Source organism: Phytophthora ramorum (genome assembly GCF_020800215.1).
Source record: "Phytophthora ramorum isolate Pr-102 chromosome Unknown Phyram_PR-102_s0001, whole genome shotgun sequence".
Lineage (NCBI taxonomy): Eukaryota > Oomycota > Peronosporomycetes > Peronosporales > Peronosporaceae > Phytophthora > Phytophthora ramorum.
In genome coordinates this window covers 4,405,121-4,421,109 of record NW_027150647.1, presented here as the reverse complement: position 1 = coordinate 4,421,109, position 15,989 = coordinate 4,405,121, and the positions used below count along the sequence as shown (strand labels likewise).

At 53.4% G+C, this 15,989-nt stretch overlaps 6 protein-coding genes across 6 annotated transcripts; 3 read left to right on the top strand and 3 right to left on the bottom strand.

Moving 5' to 3' along the window:
• Nucleotides 1–9: 9 nt before the first annotated feature.
• Nucleotides 10–1,192, top strand: KRP23_1116 (uncharacterized protein; the record flags this gene model as incomplete). Its single annotated transcript, XM_067881495.1, has 4 exons — nt 10–65; nt 127–192; nt 259–405; nt 475–1,192. The coding sequence occupies 4 exons, from the start codon at nt 10–12 to the stop codon at nt 1,190–1,192; spliced, it is 987 nt and encodes a 328-aa protein (XP_067751684.1).
• A 73-nt stretch (nt 1,193–1,265) lies between these two features.
• KRP23_1115 (Phosphatidylinositol-3-phosphatase SAC1) lies at nt 1,266–5,684 on the top strand (the record flags this gene model as incomplete). Its single annotated transcript, XM_067881483.1, has 5 exons — nt 1,266–1,546; nt 1,629–4,733; nt 4,819–4,875; nt 4,942–5,187; nt 5,255–5,684. The coding sequence occupies 5 exons, from the start codon at nt 1,266–1,268 to the stop codon at nt 5,682–5,684; spliced, it is 4,119 nt and encodes a 1,372-aa protein (XP_067751683.1).
• Nucleotides 5,685–5,756: 72 nt separating this feature from the next.
• KRP23_1114 (putative serine/threonine-protein kinase/receptor R831) lies at nt 5,757–8,420 on the bottom strand (the record flags this gene model as incomplete). The annotated part of the gene is made up of 1 exon (XM_067881471.1): nt 5,757–8,420. One exon carries the CDS (start codon nt 8,418–8,420, stop codon nt 5,757–5,759), a length of 2,664 nt encoding a protein of 887 aa, XP_067751682.1.
• Nucleotides 8,421–9,505: 1,085 nt separating this feature from the next.
• Nucleotides 9,506–10,519, bottom strand: KRP23_1113 (Teneurin-a; the record flags this gene model as incomplete). Its single annotated transcript, XM_067881460.1, has 1 exon — nt 9,506–10,519. The coding sequence occupies one exon, from the start codon at nt 10,517–10,519 to the stop codon at nt 9,506–9,508; it is 1,014 nt and encodes a 337-aa protein (XP_067751681.1).
• Nucleotides 10,520–11,095: 576 nt separating this feature from the next.
• Nucleotides 11,096–12,612, bottom strand: KRP23_1112 (NAD-capped RNA hydrolase DXO1; the record flags this gene model as incomplete). The annotated part of the gene is made up of 7 exons (XM_067881449.1): nt 11,096–11,248; nt 11,362–11,913; nt 11,997–12,179; nt 12,243–12,263; nt 12,345–12,410; nt 12,467–12,516; nt 12,576–12,612. The coding sequence occupies 7 exons, from the start codon at nt 12,610–12,612 to the stop codon at nt 11,096–11,098; spliced, it is 1,062 nt and encodes a 353-aa protein (XP_067751680.1).
• Nucleotides 12,613–13,386: 774 nt separating this feature from the next.
• On the top strand, nt 13,387–15,927 carry KRP23_1111 (Serine/threonine-protein kinase STY17; the record flags this gene model as incomplete). The annotated part of the gene is made up of 1 exon (XM_067881437.1): nt 13,387–15,927. The coding sequence occupies one exon, from the start codon at nt 13,387–13,389 to the stop codon at nt 15,925–15,927; it is 2,541 nt and encodes an 846-aa protein (XP_067751679.1).
• Between the last annotated feature and the right edge of the window lie 62 nt (nt 15,928–15,989).

Here is a 15,989-nt window from a genome sequence, read left to right as displayed (position 1 = left end):
CGGATAAGAATGGGGCGCAACCGTAAGGGCCGGCAGTGCGGTGGCTTCGGCTCTAAGAAGGAGAGGTGAGCTGCCCCACACAGTGGCGTGTTGTTGACCGCAGCTGACCGGTTTATTACATACCAGGTTTGTGCTGTTCCGCCGGTGGCAGCAGGAAGTGGCCAAGGTCTCCAAGAGGAATGCGCAGAGCAGGCAAGCACAGCGCAAGCTGACGGAGCAGCAGAGACGCGCCGGAACTAACGATGCCGTGCGTCGTAGAGTGCGGGTGGACGTCTTGACGGCGTGGACCAATGCGCGCCTGAAGGACGACCACATCGAGCGCATCAAGCGCGAGGGAGCGCTCTCCATCGCCTCGGAGCTGCAAAAAACGTCGGCGGTGGATGAGTTTTCGTCGCTGCAAGAGCGGTAAAAGCTGTGTTCTGGTATTAAATGACGTGGCTGGCTGTAGCTTACAGTTGTAGGTGGTGATTGTAGGTGTATCTACGAGATCGCGCGGTCATTTGACCTCTACAGCTCGTCGTGCGAGTTTACGCAGGGCTTTTTCGCCTCTTTCGAGCCGTGGATGGTGTCGAGACTTGCAGAGCTGACGACCGCGTTCAAGACTGTGAGTGACGGCAATGTCAAGTTGCTGCTACTGCAGCCCACTGAGCATCTCACGATCGGATTCGTGCGCGACGAGAAGTCGTTGGCGACGTTGTTCGACGAGGCGGAGTCGGACAGACACATGGCCTGGCAGTTCACTTCCGGCCACTTGGTGGAGCGGGAAGCAGAGTCGTGGGAAGATCTGGACGTCGATGACGTCGACATTGTGCAGACTCAGGAAGAAGTGCGGCTGCTCTCTCTGAGTCTGGTCTCGTGCCTCGGTCTGTCAAGTCGCTTCCTGACGCAGTTGGCCACAGCTCACCCGCACCTCGAACACCTCAAGATCGTCGACTGTTTCGATGTTGCAGCTGGTGAACAGGGCGCCGCATTGCTGCAGCACCTGGCCAAGTCGCGTGCACTCAAGACGCTGCATTTTTCCTGGTGCTGCTGGCTCACGACAGAGATCCTCGTGACTTTTGCCTACCAACTACTCGAGCTGCCGCTCTCTCCTCTGCAAGAGCTCCATGTATCCGACTGTTTCGATGTGCTAGGGGACTACGTGCGGTCCGTCTTCAATGAGCTGCTACCAGCTGTGAATGTATCCATCTGATGAACCCTGTCGAGTATCATGCTTTTAAACTATTCCGCACCCAAGGTTTTTCTCTACCAGTATCAGATCCGCCATGAACGTCTCGAGGCCACTGTACCGCCGCACGCCGCGGCTCTTCAACCGCAACAAGCCCGGGGAATGGAGCCTGGTCTGGTGTACGCTGGAGCTAGAGCGTGGGGAGCTGCTCGTGGCGCTGGACCCGGACGGCCGCAGCCGAATCGCCACCATCCCCGTCCAAGCCTGCGAGCTCGCCCACGTGCGCAGCGACGGCCGCGACTGCATGGAATTAACGATAAATCGGGGCAAGAAGGAGACGTTCTCGTCGCACGAGTCCAGCCATGACGTTGATTGGTGGTAGGACCTGGAATTAACGCTACTAACCTCCATTATTGTTGTTTTACTGTATTTTTGTTAACGTTGGTGCAAAATGTTGCAGGATGACGACGTTAATTGCCGTGAAGAGGGACTTACAGCGCGGAGTGAAGCCTCACATTTCACTGGTCACGCCGCCCGTGTCAGGCACCACGACCAGGCCAAAGCACATGCGACGCCCGTCGTCGCAATTGAGTTTGAACCTCAGCTTGGCTGCAAACGCTGGAGCCGGCAATACGCCGAGTGGGTCGGGACTGACACGACCGACGCTGAGACGTCGCAAACCGGCACTGGCCACGTGCGAGACGCTCTTTGAGCGCTTCACGATCTATGAGACGCCCTCGATCTACTACGTGGTGTGCTCGGACCGCCATTATACGCGATTCAGGATGATTGAGCTGGACCGGATGGTGGAACGACCCAACAAGTTGGAGCAAGTGCTGAAGGAGGATAAACGGATCTACGACTGGGAGCAGATGGAAGCCAGACTGCAGGCGCTGTTGGAACTGGCGCGCGTACATGGAACTGGAGACTTGGTGCGTGCGTTCACTGCTGTGGCTATTGTCGGCTGCATCCGCTTCTTGCGCGGCTACTACTTCATCTTTGTCACGCAGAGACGCAAGATTGGAAATATTGGGGGGAACTCGATCTACGGCATTTCGGCCACGCAACAGCTGAATGTAAGCCGTCCAGAGGAAGATCAGACCGCCTGGAGTCGCATTAATCGATGGTTTAACCCCAGTCCGGAGGAGGAAGCAGAGGCTCGCTACCTGGGGCTCTTCCACTTCTTGGATCTGACCAAAGATTTCTACTTCAGCTACTCGTATGACATTACGCATACGCTGCAACACAACATGACAACGGAGCACTCGGACCCGGCGGAAATGTTTACTTGGAACTCGTATCTTACGCGTGAGCTGCGTGTGTGCCTGAGTGGTGGGGCTGCAGCTGATCTAGTCGTGCCGCTCGTTCTGGGTTGCTATGAACAGCGCAAATGCTCAGTGTTTGGCCGTCTCGTGAGTGTCGTGCTGCTTGCTCGTCGCTCTCGTCATTTTGCGGGCACGCGATACTTGAAGCGTGGTGTAGCTGATACTGGCAAAGCTGCGAACGATGTCGAGACGGAGCAGATCATTGAAGATGAAAGCATGGGGCCTGGCAAGTTCAGCTCTTTTGTACAGCATCGTGGTTCGATTCCGGTCTTTTGGTCGCAGGAGACATCAGCAACACTGCCCAAACCACCAATCGTGCTAAATCGCGTTGATCCGACGTACAGCGCTACGCAAAAGCACTTTGCGGACCTCTTCTCGCGCTACGGTTCACCCGTCGTGGCTCTCAATCTTGTAAAACAGTCTGAGAAGAAAGAACGCGAAGTCATTGTGGGCAACGAGTACATGAACGCGGTGGAATATCTGAACAGCTTCATGCCACCAAAGCATCGAGTGCGGTATGTGGCGTTGGATTACTCTCGGTTATCTGGGCCGAAACAGAAAGGACTCAATGTGCTGCACTCGTTGGATAAGGTGGCAGTGTGGGCGCTGACCCAGACAGGCTTCTTTTGCAGTGCACCGAAGCGGCAAATCAACCAAAATGGCAACAGGCGTAATGCCCAAGCATTCTTTCCAACCCCACCATCCGATCCGTGGGATGCATTCGTCACGTCAAGTAACCTTCAATCTAAAGGAGAGGATAGCGAAGAATCAGCTCCGGTGGACCCACCACCATCCCCAACCATTACAAGAAACTCTGGTGATTGGCTTGAGCAGCGAGGCATTCTCCGCACAAACTGCATCGATTGCTTGGACCGCACGAACGTAAGCCAGTTCAGTGTTGGAATGCGCGCGCTGGGCCAACAGCTCTATGTGATGGGGATCAAGAACACACCACTCCTGGAAAGTCGCTCCCAACTGGTTCTGGTACTCATGAAGTTGTATTCTCTGATGGGAGATGCAATCTCGATGCAATACGGTGGATCGGAAGCCCACAAAAATGTGAAGAACAGTGCCGCGCGGGAAAACGTCAAGCACCGCGAACTTCTCACCTCTATTCGGCGGTACTACAGCAACTCATTTACAGATACAGCAAAGCAGGATGCGATCAACATTTTCCTCGGGCACTTTGTTCCAAAAGAAGATTCACCTCCGCTGTGGGAGCTAGACTCGGACTACTATCTGCACAACTTCGAGGTGCGCAATGGAATGACAGCATGTGAAAATGTACGACGCAACCTCGCCTTCCATGCCGAAAACAAGAGAAAGGCATTTGGAGAGCTCTACGTGGCTCGGCCCATGCGGCTTTCGTGCTGCTCATCGTTGGAAGTCCTGGATGATGCCGGCGAAGGTACTGATGAGAGCGACAACGATGAACCTACCCACGAGCGTGCGGTGATCTTGGCTACTCGCGATCAGGCCAAGCGTGATGCGTACATTCGAGAATGTAGAAGAGTATTGGACGATTGGTGGAAGGAACCGTTAGAAGGGTTTGAGCAGCCTAAGTATTGCCTTCCGCCTTCAGAGGACAAAGCTCCATGCGTATGCGACCAAATTGTTCGAAAAGGGAGCAGACGTGAGCTCATCAGTGGTCCCGTCTCGGATGGTAGTAAACAAGCCGGTGCTGGAACTCGGAAAGCGTCACCTTGCTCGGACGATTTCCTGCACATGTATCACCCCGAGGAACTCACAACTTTTGACAAAGTCCTGGGATACAAGTTTATGCTACCAATGGAGATTTCGGATGAGGTGAATGAGAAGGACAAGAGTCGGTCAGAGAGTGCGGTTGTGGCACACCTGACTTCTGCACCGTCCTCCTCGTCCATCTCGGGTCTGGCTCGCGTCGATGAGGAAAACATGTCAGACCTTGAGCAGGCCACTCGTCGAGGACAAACGAAGCAGAGCAATCGATCTTATCGAAGTATGAGTGCTCCCGATATCGGTGAAGAAGTAGGGTACCAACCTCAGTCCAATCGTCGGTCGCGCGATAGTAGCCACGAGCACAAGCACGGTCACCAGGATGATTACACAAGTATTAGCGGCTCCGAGTCTCGTCGTGCATCTCGAGCAGCGTTAGCAGATGCTATCAGCAAGTATGGAGGCCACGGATCTGCCGCGCTCAAGGCCGTTGTGAAGCGCAAAGATGACCAAATCAGCATCGAAGATTACATGCTGAGCAGAGGGTACGTTCGCTTGAATTGCTTTGAAATTCGTCGTGGAAGCTTGCTGCTGACGAGCATTCATTTGTCTTTCGTGTAATTTGTATAGTCACCGCAAGTTCGTTGGCGATTGCTCTACTCCTTCCCCTGATCCAGTTTACCAACAGTATGTTTTCGTTTCTCCAATGTGGCTTTGTGCAGACGCACTAACTTTGCTAACCCGTCCAACCAGGTATGTGATCGGAAAGGATTCCCCTCAAATATGGGAAAACGACAACGAAAGCGTGAAAATGTACTTCGAAGCCTATACGCGAGATAATCGCATTAGTCCTGATGATGCACGGAGTCTTCGCGACGCACAAGCTCGAGGGGGAGCAACTTTCAAGCTTCAAGCTGGCCCATATTCTGGGTTGGAGCAAAGTGTTAAGGCCCGCGTCTTGGTGGCCAAGAAGCTGAAGACGGATCCTGAGGACCGAAAGTGCGTATTGTATAGCGTCAAGTTTCCCATGCGCTAGAACTTACTTTGCGTTGTGGATTTGTTTTAGAATGTTTGAGGAGTCTCTGGATCTCAAGAAGCTCGTGAAGACTGGGGATGGATCGGTACCTACTGAAAGTTTGGAGCTGTACAAGACATTCTTCGATGAAGATTTACCTTCCGTGGAGATCTACCGACCAACGAAGGAAACTGTACCGCCAGAGTCGTCAGTCTCAGATGATTTGACACCACCCGTCACTAAACGGAGCACTTCAGCGACAGCGCTCTCCTCTGAACTCGCGCAGAGCATTCGGCTGCTGTCCTTGAACAAGCGCAATCGCACACGATTTAGCGGAGGGGGTCTGATATCCGTCGGCCCTCTTTTCAAAATGGACGGGGGCAAAGATCGTGACTTTATTGTATTCAACGAAGCTGCAGCGGACAACTCGTTCGGTGAAGTGACTCGAAACGAGACGGAGCTGTCCTTCTACTCCAAATAAGGCCACCTGTACGGCGCTGTCAGATTCAAATTAAATCTACGTCATACTGATACGCTGGATATCTTACATTGTTCAGGCCGCTGGCCGTACGAGTGAAAGTGATTCCATCACTTCTTCGTCCACAACATCGACTGTGTGGTCTTGTGTTTCGTCAAGAAGCTTGTGCGTGAGTGTATCCTCTTGGTTCTTCTTCTTGCGTTTCCACCGCTGTGGGGAAGGCACGTAGCCCATACTGCTATTGCTACAGCAGCTAGTACTACCAGCGGATTCAAGTCGTTGACTTTGTGACGGTGGGTTCCGGCGCCATACCCGATGGCCGTTCTGGCGATCGTTTCCACTGTTCGGGGGTACTTTTTGCCTCTGCCCGCGTAAACGACAGGCACAAGAATACGCATCTGCTTGTCCACCACCGCTAGCACCGGACGAATTTTGACCGCTTGTTGAAAACGTAGACGTCAAGTGTGAAAACAGCCTGGAGCGTCTCGAATTTTTGGTCTTGGAGCTCGATTCGGCTAGTTCCTGCCGGGGTTGCTGAACGTAAGTTTCGTCGTCGGACTCGGTGCCGGTGGCCTCTTCCAGCATAGCCAGCGGCTGGCAGAAATCGATGTTGCTGTCGTCGAAATAATACACAGAGTTACTGTCCTCGAAGCCCCGCGCATGACGAAGGTGATGCAGGAAACCCGCATCCATAAGTGCACGACCAAGTCTCACGCCCTCACCGCGCGAGTCCGTGATCTCTAAATCCGCCATCCGCTCAATTAAAAACTCACCCGTGAAGCACTTTTCCGTCGGGATCACGTGGCATCCAGTACCCGACCTCTCAAAGTCGTCGCTGAGGTCCTGGGCAAGCACTGATAACAGTTCTTCTTGGATGCGCTCGAGCTCACGAACGATTTGTGCCATGGTAGGGCGTACGCTTGGGTTGCTGTGCCAGGCTCTTGTGATGACTTCTCGAAGTTCTGAAGGGAAAACTTCACTGGTATTTGTTGGGTCTGTGTCTTCGAGTGGTGGCCGGCAGCCATTCAACACAGCTTCGAAGATGAGCATCGGATTCGTAGCGGCGTATTTCTCTCGGTCAGGATACAGGATATCCCAGAATGTGATGGCTAGTGAGTACACATCCGCTGCTTCACCGTAGGTCGCTAGTCCTGTGCGACCGCCAATCATTTCTGGAGCCATGTAGCACACTGTTCCTGTGACTGTCATTTTAATCTGTGGAGGCGCTGCCATTCTCACGTTGGGCCCGGGAGAATCAGTAGACCCCACAGTTCCAATTGATGTCTGCGGCTCATCAGTTTTGCTGTCATCGCCGTTCTGAGATAACTCGCGTGGCAGGCGACGGGAATCACCGAAGTCAGTGAGTTTGACGTTGTTGGCCTTGTCCACGAGAAAGTTGGCAGGCTTGATGTCACGGTGGAGGAAGGGTGGAGTAAAGCTGTGGACGTAAGCGACAGCTCGTGCGCAGTCAAGCATGTACGCGACGTTAAGCAGCATCTGCTGTCGGTCCAGGGCTTCAACAGCGATGGCGTCGCCCTCTAGATCGAGGAGGTCCCGAGTCATGCGCCTTTTGCCTCGCATCTTGGCTTGAGTGTATAGTACATCGTCCAGCGAACCTTGGCAAAGCTCGGATACCAAACAGATCGTCGGAGGACATACGCACATGCCGTAGAACTCGACAATGTTTGGATGACGCAGTGACGCGCATAATGCTGCTTCATGCGAGAACTCGGCCACGACCTCTTCTGTGAAACGGTACGGCGTGTAAACTTTCACGGCAACGGGCTTATGCTGTCTCAATCGTCCACTGAACACGGATGCACTTGCGCCGGCGCCAATCTTACGGCGCACCTCTAGATGGGCAAAATCAATCACGAACTCCTTGTGCATCTCGATCAGGAGATGAATTCTGTTGGATGAGATCGCTTCGTCGAGCTGTACATTGAAGTATGGTCCGGATTGGCGACTAGCGTGCTGTAAAGCGCACACGCGCTCGCCCATGCCCCGCCAATACTCAGTATCAGCTCGCAGCAAACCCCAGATGAAAAACGGAGTGACAGAGCCCCAGATCGCGATGAAGTATGATATTGCTGCGTACATGTTGGAATCGGGTTTGTAGTGCTGAAGAAGAGAGTTGGTGATCATGAGAACGTGGTACCCCGTAATGTACGCGCCGTGAACGCGTAGTGCGAATGGATTTGCTCGGCCTGCCGGCGGGTTGATGAAGCACACGTACAGCACGAAAATCAGCAGCAGTGGTCGGATCACGAGCCTCACGAAGAAAAACAGATTTTTCTCCTGCGGTAGGAAGTGGGTGAGTAGCCACACTACAGGAATCGTGTACGAAGCGAGCAGTATGGACTTGGCCACGGCGCGGCGAAGTGCTGGCACCGATACACTTTTCTGGCAGAGGAAGACGAGCGCCAGCACGAAGACGAATTGTCGACCAGAGTAAATGATCTCGCTGTCGAGGTTCGGAACGCTGGTAGCGTACATCTTGGTGTTGACCACGATGCAAAAGTAAACTGCGAAAGCTCCCGTAACCATCGCGAGGATCCAGAGTAGCGGCTCAAATGCCGGCAGAATGACTTTGCGTGCAGCGCTGGCATCGCCTTTGAAGGCAACTCGGCGGTTCACGCGCAGGTAGGCGAGCAGCAGGAGACAGAACGAGCACAAAACGCTGTAGCCGATCAGTATGATGATTTGGCTCCACCGTAGTCGCGTCGAGGCAACCACCATGGGGGCTATTCCCAACTGTGAGAACGGGCCACCCCAACGGTTTGAAGGAGCCGTGATGCCTAGAACGAGGGATGAAGAAGTGTCGAGGTGGAACGGTGCTTGCTCTTGCGGTTTGAATCAAGTTGACGTAACGGGGACTTGAGTGGTGAAGTCAATCGCTGTTTCGAGAGTTCTGGGACGCCTCGGGCAGCGTTGATTGGAATGCAATCCTGTTTCGCGGGAGACTTCAAAACTGGCGAGCTCGAGGTTTCGCCGGGCCGGATGAATAGTGCCAGTAAACTCCACGAGAATAGTTCTTCCATTTTACCAAGCCTGGCGAAAGTCTCAGCTGCGACGTGAGAGGAAGGGCTGGTGTGCAGCTGGACGCCGAAGAACTCGATCGTAGCACATTGGGCATCCACTCAAGGCTGCTATGAAAAGACTGGGAGAGTACAATTGCCGTCAGTGCAAGGCGTTTCAAGGGCCATGAAGCCGCTGGTGACCGGCTTTGAGTCAACAACAAGCTGGCTCTTTCGCTCCACTCAACCATTCCCTTTCCTTCGCGTCGAGCTGGTACTACCGACTACCAATCTGGTACTACGAAGTAGTTGAGGACAGATACCATTTCGTGCGTGCTTCCGATGATAGCAACACTGTGTGTTGGGCGAGCCATTCCTCGGTCAGCTTGAAACCCAAATGTAGCAAAACGGACAGTCGACCGGTAGCACTGCACGTGACGGAATGGGACCTCCGATCTGATGTATAAGATGCGTACGTGTGCAAGCTCTTCAAGATGACACAACTACAAGTTCGGAGCAGTGTGAGCCTGGACGGAAGCGCACAATTCAAGTCGACAGCATCAGCAACGACCGTACACGTGAACGCGGCCAGTGCGTTAGGTCAGAACGCCTTCTTGAGACCGTTTCCCGCTCTGCGCTGGAATTCCTCTGCAATCGTAGTCGTGCACATATTGCATAGCCCGCAGGATCCCACAACTCGACAGGGCGACATCGCTGCAAAGAGCACAAACTGGAAATGACCTGCACCAGGATTGCAAAGCAAACTCAAGAATGGTGGATTACTTCTACATATCTTGGTACGTCCGTCTAGTTGAAGAGCGCAGCAGCGAGGATGGTGACGACGCCCATGGCAGCGTAGCCCAGAGGACGCGAGGCCTGAATCGCGCCGCTGCTACCGGTGGTCGTGTCCGACGTGGAGTCCTTGCTGGAAGCAGCCTTGGACGACTTCTTGACGGCACTCTCCTTCGAGCACTGCAGTCCCTCCCAGCCTTCCTCGCACTCACACACCGAGTCCGAGCACGTGCCCTTGCCGTTGCAAGCCTTGTCCGACGTGGCATCGCACTCGGAGCACTGGTCACCCGTCGTACCCTCGGCGCACTCGCACTCCTGGGTCTCGAGGTTGCACTCGCCAGTGGCGCACTGACCAGGCAGCTGGCACTTGTTCGAGTCGATCACGTCACAGAAGTCACCGCTGTAGCCGACGTTGCAACGGCACGTGTAGTCGAGCGAAGCAATCGCGTCCGGCACGCACGTGCCCTGACCACTGCAGAGCAGAGTGGAGTTGCTGGTGGCGTTCGTGCTGAGGCAGCTCTCCACGAGCGCAGTGGCCGTGCCCAGGTCGTCGGCAAAGTCGGTGGCGTCGTCCTCACCGAAGAGCACCTCGAGTGCGCTCGTGTCGAAGTCCACGCAGCCGTAAATCGCGTCGATCGCTTCGCCGCTGGTATCTTTGGCACCAGACACACAGATGACGCCCTCGCCCGACGACGACGTGCTGCCGGTCACGCACTTCTCCGCGGGCTTGTACGTGCAGACACTGCTGATCTGGTTGTACGGACTCGCCCAGGACGAGAAGGTGGGGCACAGACCCGGGTACTGTCCAGAGCACACGTCCGTGTCCTGCACCTTGGGCAAGCACTGCTTGACTGTGTCGGTGCCCGAACGCGTAGTCTGCAGCGCCACACACTGGTATCCCTCAGCCGTGCAGTCCTTCGTCTCCTCACAGATGCCCGGACGCTCCTTGTCCGACTTGGACTTGGCCGCAACCTGCTGCTGGCTCAGCGCCAAGAGCGCCAAAACGCTCGCGAATTTCCACGCCTGCATTGCTGATCTAAAGCTGAAGAGAGGAGGTGTCCTATGCCTGGAGGAAGCAAAAGGGAGAATGACCGGGCTCCTCTTCGCGCTACGCGAGCTTTGGCTGGCGACAGGACGAGGGCAAAGCCTAGCATTTCAACCGGCTGGATAGTGTCGAGCTCTCTATCAAGCACAACGAAGCCACAAGCGCAAAGCACGACAAGCCTGACGTTGGTGTGAGTGCCAAGCTCCGTCAGATCCAGACGGTATCATCAGCGGCGATACTGAAGTTTTAGTCGACGAACGCACAACAAAATGACGATTAAAAAGTGAAACTCCCGTATAGAATATCATACCTGATCCTATGACAAGACGAAAGCATAGTTAGTGCTACCCACGTTATCGCATGCTACTAACAACAAAAACCAAGAAATGATGGGCGATTCAGATGGGCTTGGGCTCAACTTGTCAAGCATTTCGGTTCACGATCGAACAGCTTTGAGCTCTTCTACGCGGGGAAGCCTCGTCAAATTTGACAATCGCCATGCTTTGCATTGATAGTTCGGGCATCAATCCGCCAGCATGGCAGCCATCGGACTTGCCGCTCTATACAGGCAAGAACGAAGGCTCCGAAGAGAGGGTCATATCCACCACGTGCCGACGCGGGATGTACGTGATCCGATAGACACGACCGTCCTCAGCATGCGCATAGATCCAGTCCAGTAGCGCCTTCGTGAAATTCAAACAAACGACGGGACTCTACGACGCACAAAGCAAACGAGCCGTTAGATGCGGGCATGACCTTCCTGCGCTCGAAAGATCGACTAGTCGCGGCGGTCATAGCAACTCGTTAACGTAGCGCAGCGACGTACCCAATGCTTACGGCAGAAGTTCGGGATCTCCGTGACCCGAAAGCTCTGCAGCTTGCGGACCTCGAACTCGTCGTTGCGAAACGCACAGACGATCTTCGGAGTGCCCACCAAGAACGACTGGATCCAGAACGCCAGCAACTTAAAGCGTTCAAACACGAATTGGTCCTTCTCGCGCTGCAAAAGCCGAAATGTCTTTAGCTCAATGTACTCGCGTCCTCCTTCTCGCGCTGCACCCTTGTCGTCGTAGCAATCGATCTCTGCCGCGACTACCAATCGCTTGTCACCTAGCGTCATCGCAGAAATGCTGCAAAATTCCTCGTCCTCATTCACTTTTCGCTGGTTGTCGCCCTTTCCATCGTCTGTAGATTCGCTTGGCTTTGGATAAGTAGAGTAAATCTCGAACCGGCGACCAGCAAACGCTCCTCGGCGTTGGTTCTCGTGAGGATTGCGATTGCTCTCGATGTCTTGCTGGGTCCTTCGTACGTCCAAATACACGCACCCGCCGCGCTTCTCAACGTCGAAAGTCCAGTCATTCTTGCTGTTGTACGGAGTCTATATTCAAGCCATTCCCAATCAACAACAAAACTTAGAGACTGGCATCGAAGCCTGAAACACACCACTGCACACCAACGCACCCCCATGATTTTGTTTAAGTTGTTCCGGTACGTAACAAAATGAGGCTGTTCCCGGGTCCGCTCCTCTCCTTGAAAATGCTCCAGCGCCGCCAGCAACGGACCGATAGGTGCTGGAGGCGACGGCGGATTCATTTCGTCTTTCGACGTGTACTCCTCGAATCCATCAAGTAACTTCGCCCCAACCTGCAACAATAACACAAAAAGCATCAGGAAAATATTGGGAATCCAGACACTCTTCTGCTTCACCTCTGCCTGTTTGTAGCCCAACTAGAATGCAACAATCCACAATAACACCCCGTCAAGACTAATAGACGTTATAGACAGCAATTAATTCACGACACGACGCACCAGATTCGACCGGTCGAAGCGGACGTCGTCGTCTGCATATTTACTAAAGTACGCGACCTCTTGGGGCTGCAGAAGTCAATTAGAATGGTAAAATATGAAATAGTCGAAGTGGTCGCCGATACCTTTGACAACGATACGCGCTCCTGTCGCGACAGCTCGTGGACGCGAGGCACTGTGAAGGAGCGAGGGTCAGATGCTGTTCTGGGGGCGGAAACCCCGCGGTCGGAGCACCTTGGACGCTGCGTGAGCTGCCGATCTCCGTCGCCATCGCAGCGGCGTCGCTTCTCGGTCATTTTCGGTGTTTTGACAAAATGTGCGTATCTGAAAGTTCGATGAAAAACATAAAATACGGTCATTTATTTTCAAACTGGCCACACCAGGCTCATGCACGGGGCGCCTACAGTTCGAGGTTGCATACGCCCGCTGCAGCTACATATGTGTATGGTCGCAGTAACTGCGACACAAACTTCACGGTGGTACCTTCACGATTGAGCGAAATGAACCACAGAACCCGAGACAACTGGACTAAGCGCAGCACACCTCCGGCAAACATGTTGCCAGCAATTTACTGGCGCATATAACGGTTCTGCTCATCCTGGCGGCTTTGCAGTTTGAGTTGCTTGAACCCCCTCGCGAAACCGCTGCTATGCTTGAGCGATATACATCGAAACCCGTGTACGCTGCATCAACAATGTGCCTGCAACCAAACCGAGTCGGTGTCGCCACAGCCTGTCATTCAGCAGGCCGATGGCTGAGTGAATGCTTCAAGCTTCCGGCGATGTAAGAATATTCAGCTGTGACTTCTTTGTTGCTATTATTGTCAGCTTTCGTCGGAGACGTCCAAGCTGAAACCAAAGTTACCGCTGGAGCTAACGACTGCCAGTCGTCGACGGGTCCACCCTGTCCTTTCTTAGCCTTTGGCACTCTTCATTTTAGAATTGGCTCCACTTCGAGCAGGCCAAGGCACGCCTGACCTCCGCTTAATCAACTTTACGTCTGAACTTTCGACTGTGCTTTGGAAAAATCACTAGCTATCAACAACATGTCGGACACGCTGTGGGTCGAGATTTTAGCTCTCATCGGCTACTCGATCATGTGTCTACTGAGTCTTCTTCTGGTTATCTACCTGCGAGTGAATCGCCGAGAAGCGTTTAAGGGCGACCTACACGCTTCACGCAAAGTCATCCTGCCTGCGTTCGAACCTCTGCTCTGGATCCTCGCTGTTACTACGGGTATCTACGTCGTATTTTTCAGCGTCGCGCTCAAAATCGACCTGTACACGGTTGGGTTCCCGAGTCTAGATCGAGAATTCTTCTACTGCGGACGGATGTTCGTTTTCGTGCTGGTGCTCGTGTTCCTGTGCCAGAAGAGTGTTTCCCTGCCCGCACTTCGGTGCGCAGTCATCAAATCACTTTTCCTGTCATCGTACACACTGCCAATGGTAGCGTTGTTCACCTATTTTGCACCACGACAGCTAAAGCTGCTCTTTTTCGTAAGGGTTGCCGTTCGACCGCTATTGGTGATAGTCGTTGTGTACTTGTGCATGATTCGCCCACCTCCAGGTCGAGCTAATGCTCGCGTATTGCGTACACACGGGTGGTTCATCGTAGTGTATCACGTGTTTTTAGCTGGCTACACCGTCACAGAAAAGTACATGCCAGACTCCGTTATCTACCCCATGTTCACGTTCATGATCCTGGTCTGGAGTTCAATATGCCCCCTAATGATCTGGAAAATACTGCGTGCCGACACGGAGTACTGGCGAGGCATGGGGAAACGAGTGTGTTCGCTTCAACACGTGGTGCATCACTCCCGACCGAGCTCACACTTGCAGGCAGCAACATCAGTGACTGAAGACATCTCGTCGCACGGAATTCACGTCCTCATCGAGACTCACCGCGAGTTCCTGATCGATTTCGCACATCTTGAGCTCAAGCGCAAAATCAGTTCCGGACGGCACGTTGCTATGTTCAGTGGTTCGCTACGCTCAACTAATGCTGTCGCCGTGAAAGTGTACACTCCCCAGAATTTTTCGGAAGAGGTTGTTGGGGAATTCTCGCATGAGGCAGCACTGTGTGCGTCTTTGAGTCACCCCAATGTCGTCGAGTTCTATGGAATGTGTGTATGCCCTCCAACGGTATGTCTGGTCACGGAGCTCTGCCAATATGCACTTGAAGACATGCTGGCAGCGCGAGGAAAGAATCGCGAACATCGACACACTGCTTGGTTCGGTCAACCGGACGAAAATGACCACAACGACCCTCAGCGAATGCAGTTGAATGTAGCTTACATGCTGGATTGTTCGCGTGCTGTGGCTTATGTACACAGCTTTTCGCCCCCGTTCCTGCATCGTGACATCAAGCCCGCCAACTTTCTTTTGGACAACGACAATACCTTGAAGCTTACAAACTTCAGCGATTCACGAAGGTTACCCAGCGAGATCCCAACCAGCATTGCTAATACGCACACAAACTCAACGTTAACGTTTCCGCTGCAACCTAAAATGACAGTGACAGGAACAGTCGATTACATGGCACCCGAGATGATCGGTAGTCGTACTGGTCTTGCAGCCTACGCAGAAGCTGCTGACGTGTATTCGCTGGCCATAACCTTCTGGGATATGCTTTACCCACATCGTGAAAAATACCCGGACACGTTCAACAATCATCTGCTTGTCTTTGAAAGTGTGCTGAGTGGCTCTCGTCCACCGATCGATGAATACGAAGCGATGAACGAAGCTATACCTCCCAGATTGCTAGACCTCATCACCAGTTCCTGGCGAAGTGACCCGAATACGCGCCCCTCGGCCCAACAATTGGTGAGCGAGCTCGAGCAAATTCAGGAAGAGTTACTTGCTGCACTCGCACAGGAACTCCTTAACGACTTTGATCCCGAGAATTCTGGTGTTCTGCAGCCTACGGACAAGATGTTCACTGGTGGATACGCCGTTGACCGCATGGAGGAACTAAAGGTGATTGAATCTAAGAGTGAGGGCATTCGTCTCGGTCGTGCACTCATGGATGCCGGCTTTTTGCATCATGCCGAGCACATCTGCAACTTTCAAGACAACGACACAAACCTTTATTATCTCGACGATGACAACATCAGCTTCTGTCAACCGCTGGCCATCTTGGAGGAATCTGCCAGTGCGTCTCAAGATTCAGACGACAGGCCTCGTCCCTCCCAAAGCTTCCAGCAGATGTCAGCGTCGTCGAAGTCAAAACCGCGCAAGCGTTTACGCCTGCTGTCGCACCTGGCGTCCACCTTTTCGGGCAATGGTCCGACAATTTCGGATAGTGGCTCTCAAAGTGGTGATTGCTCGTGCCGTTTGCTTGGTCAGCTCGGACATATCTCAGTGACTCCTTCAAGTGGTCGATCCCACCGCCAACGCCGCCGACTCACTATGAACCGCAACAGCAGCATTTGCAGTAGCGGCAGTGCATCAACATTGGCACCGACACCAAGACGATGGCATCTTGGGCGAAAAACGAGATCGGAAGACCCGCTTCGCAATAAATTACTGGACGAACAACTGCAACAGCAGTACGTCATCGACATCGTGCGTGATGTGGCAAAACTTTGAGCTCGACCTTTGTAGATTTAGTGTTAGGATAACTATAAATTCTCTTAAACTCCAAATTCTCC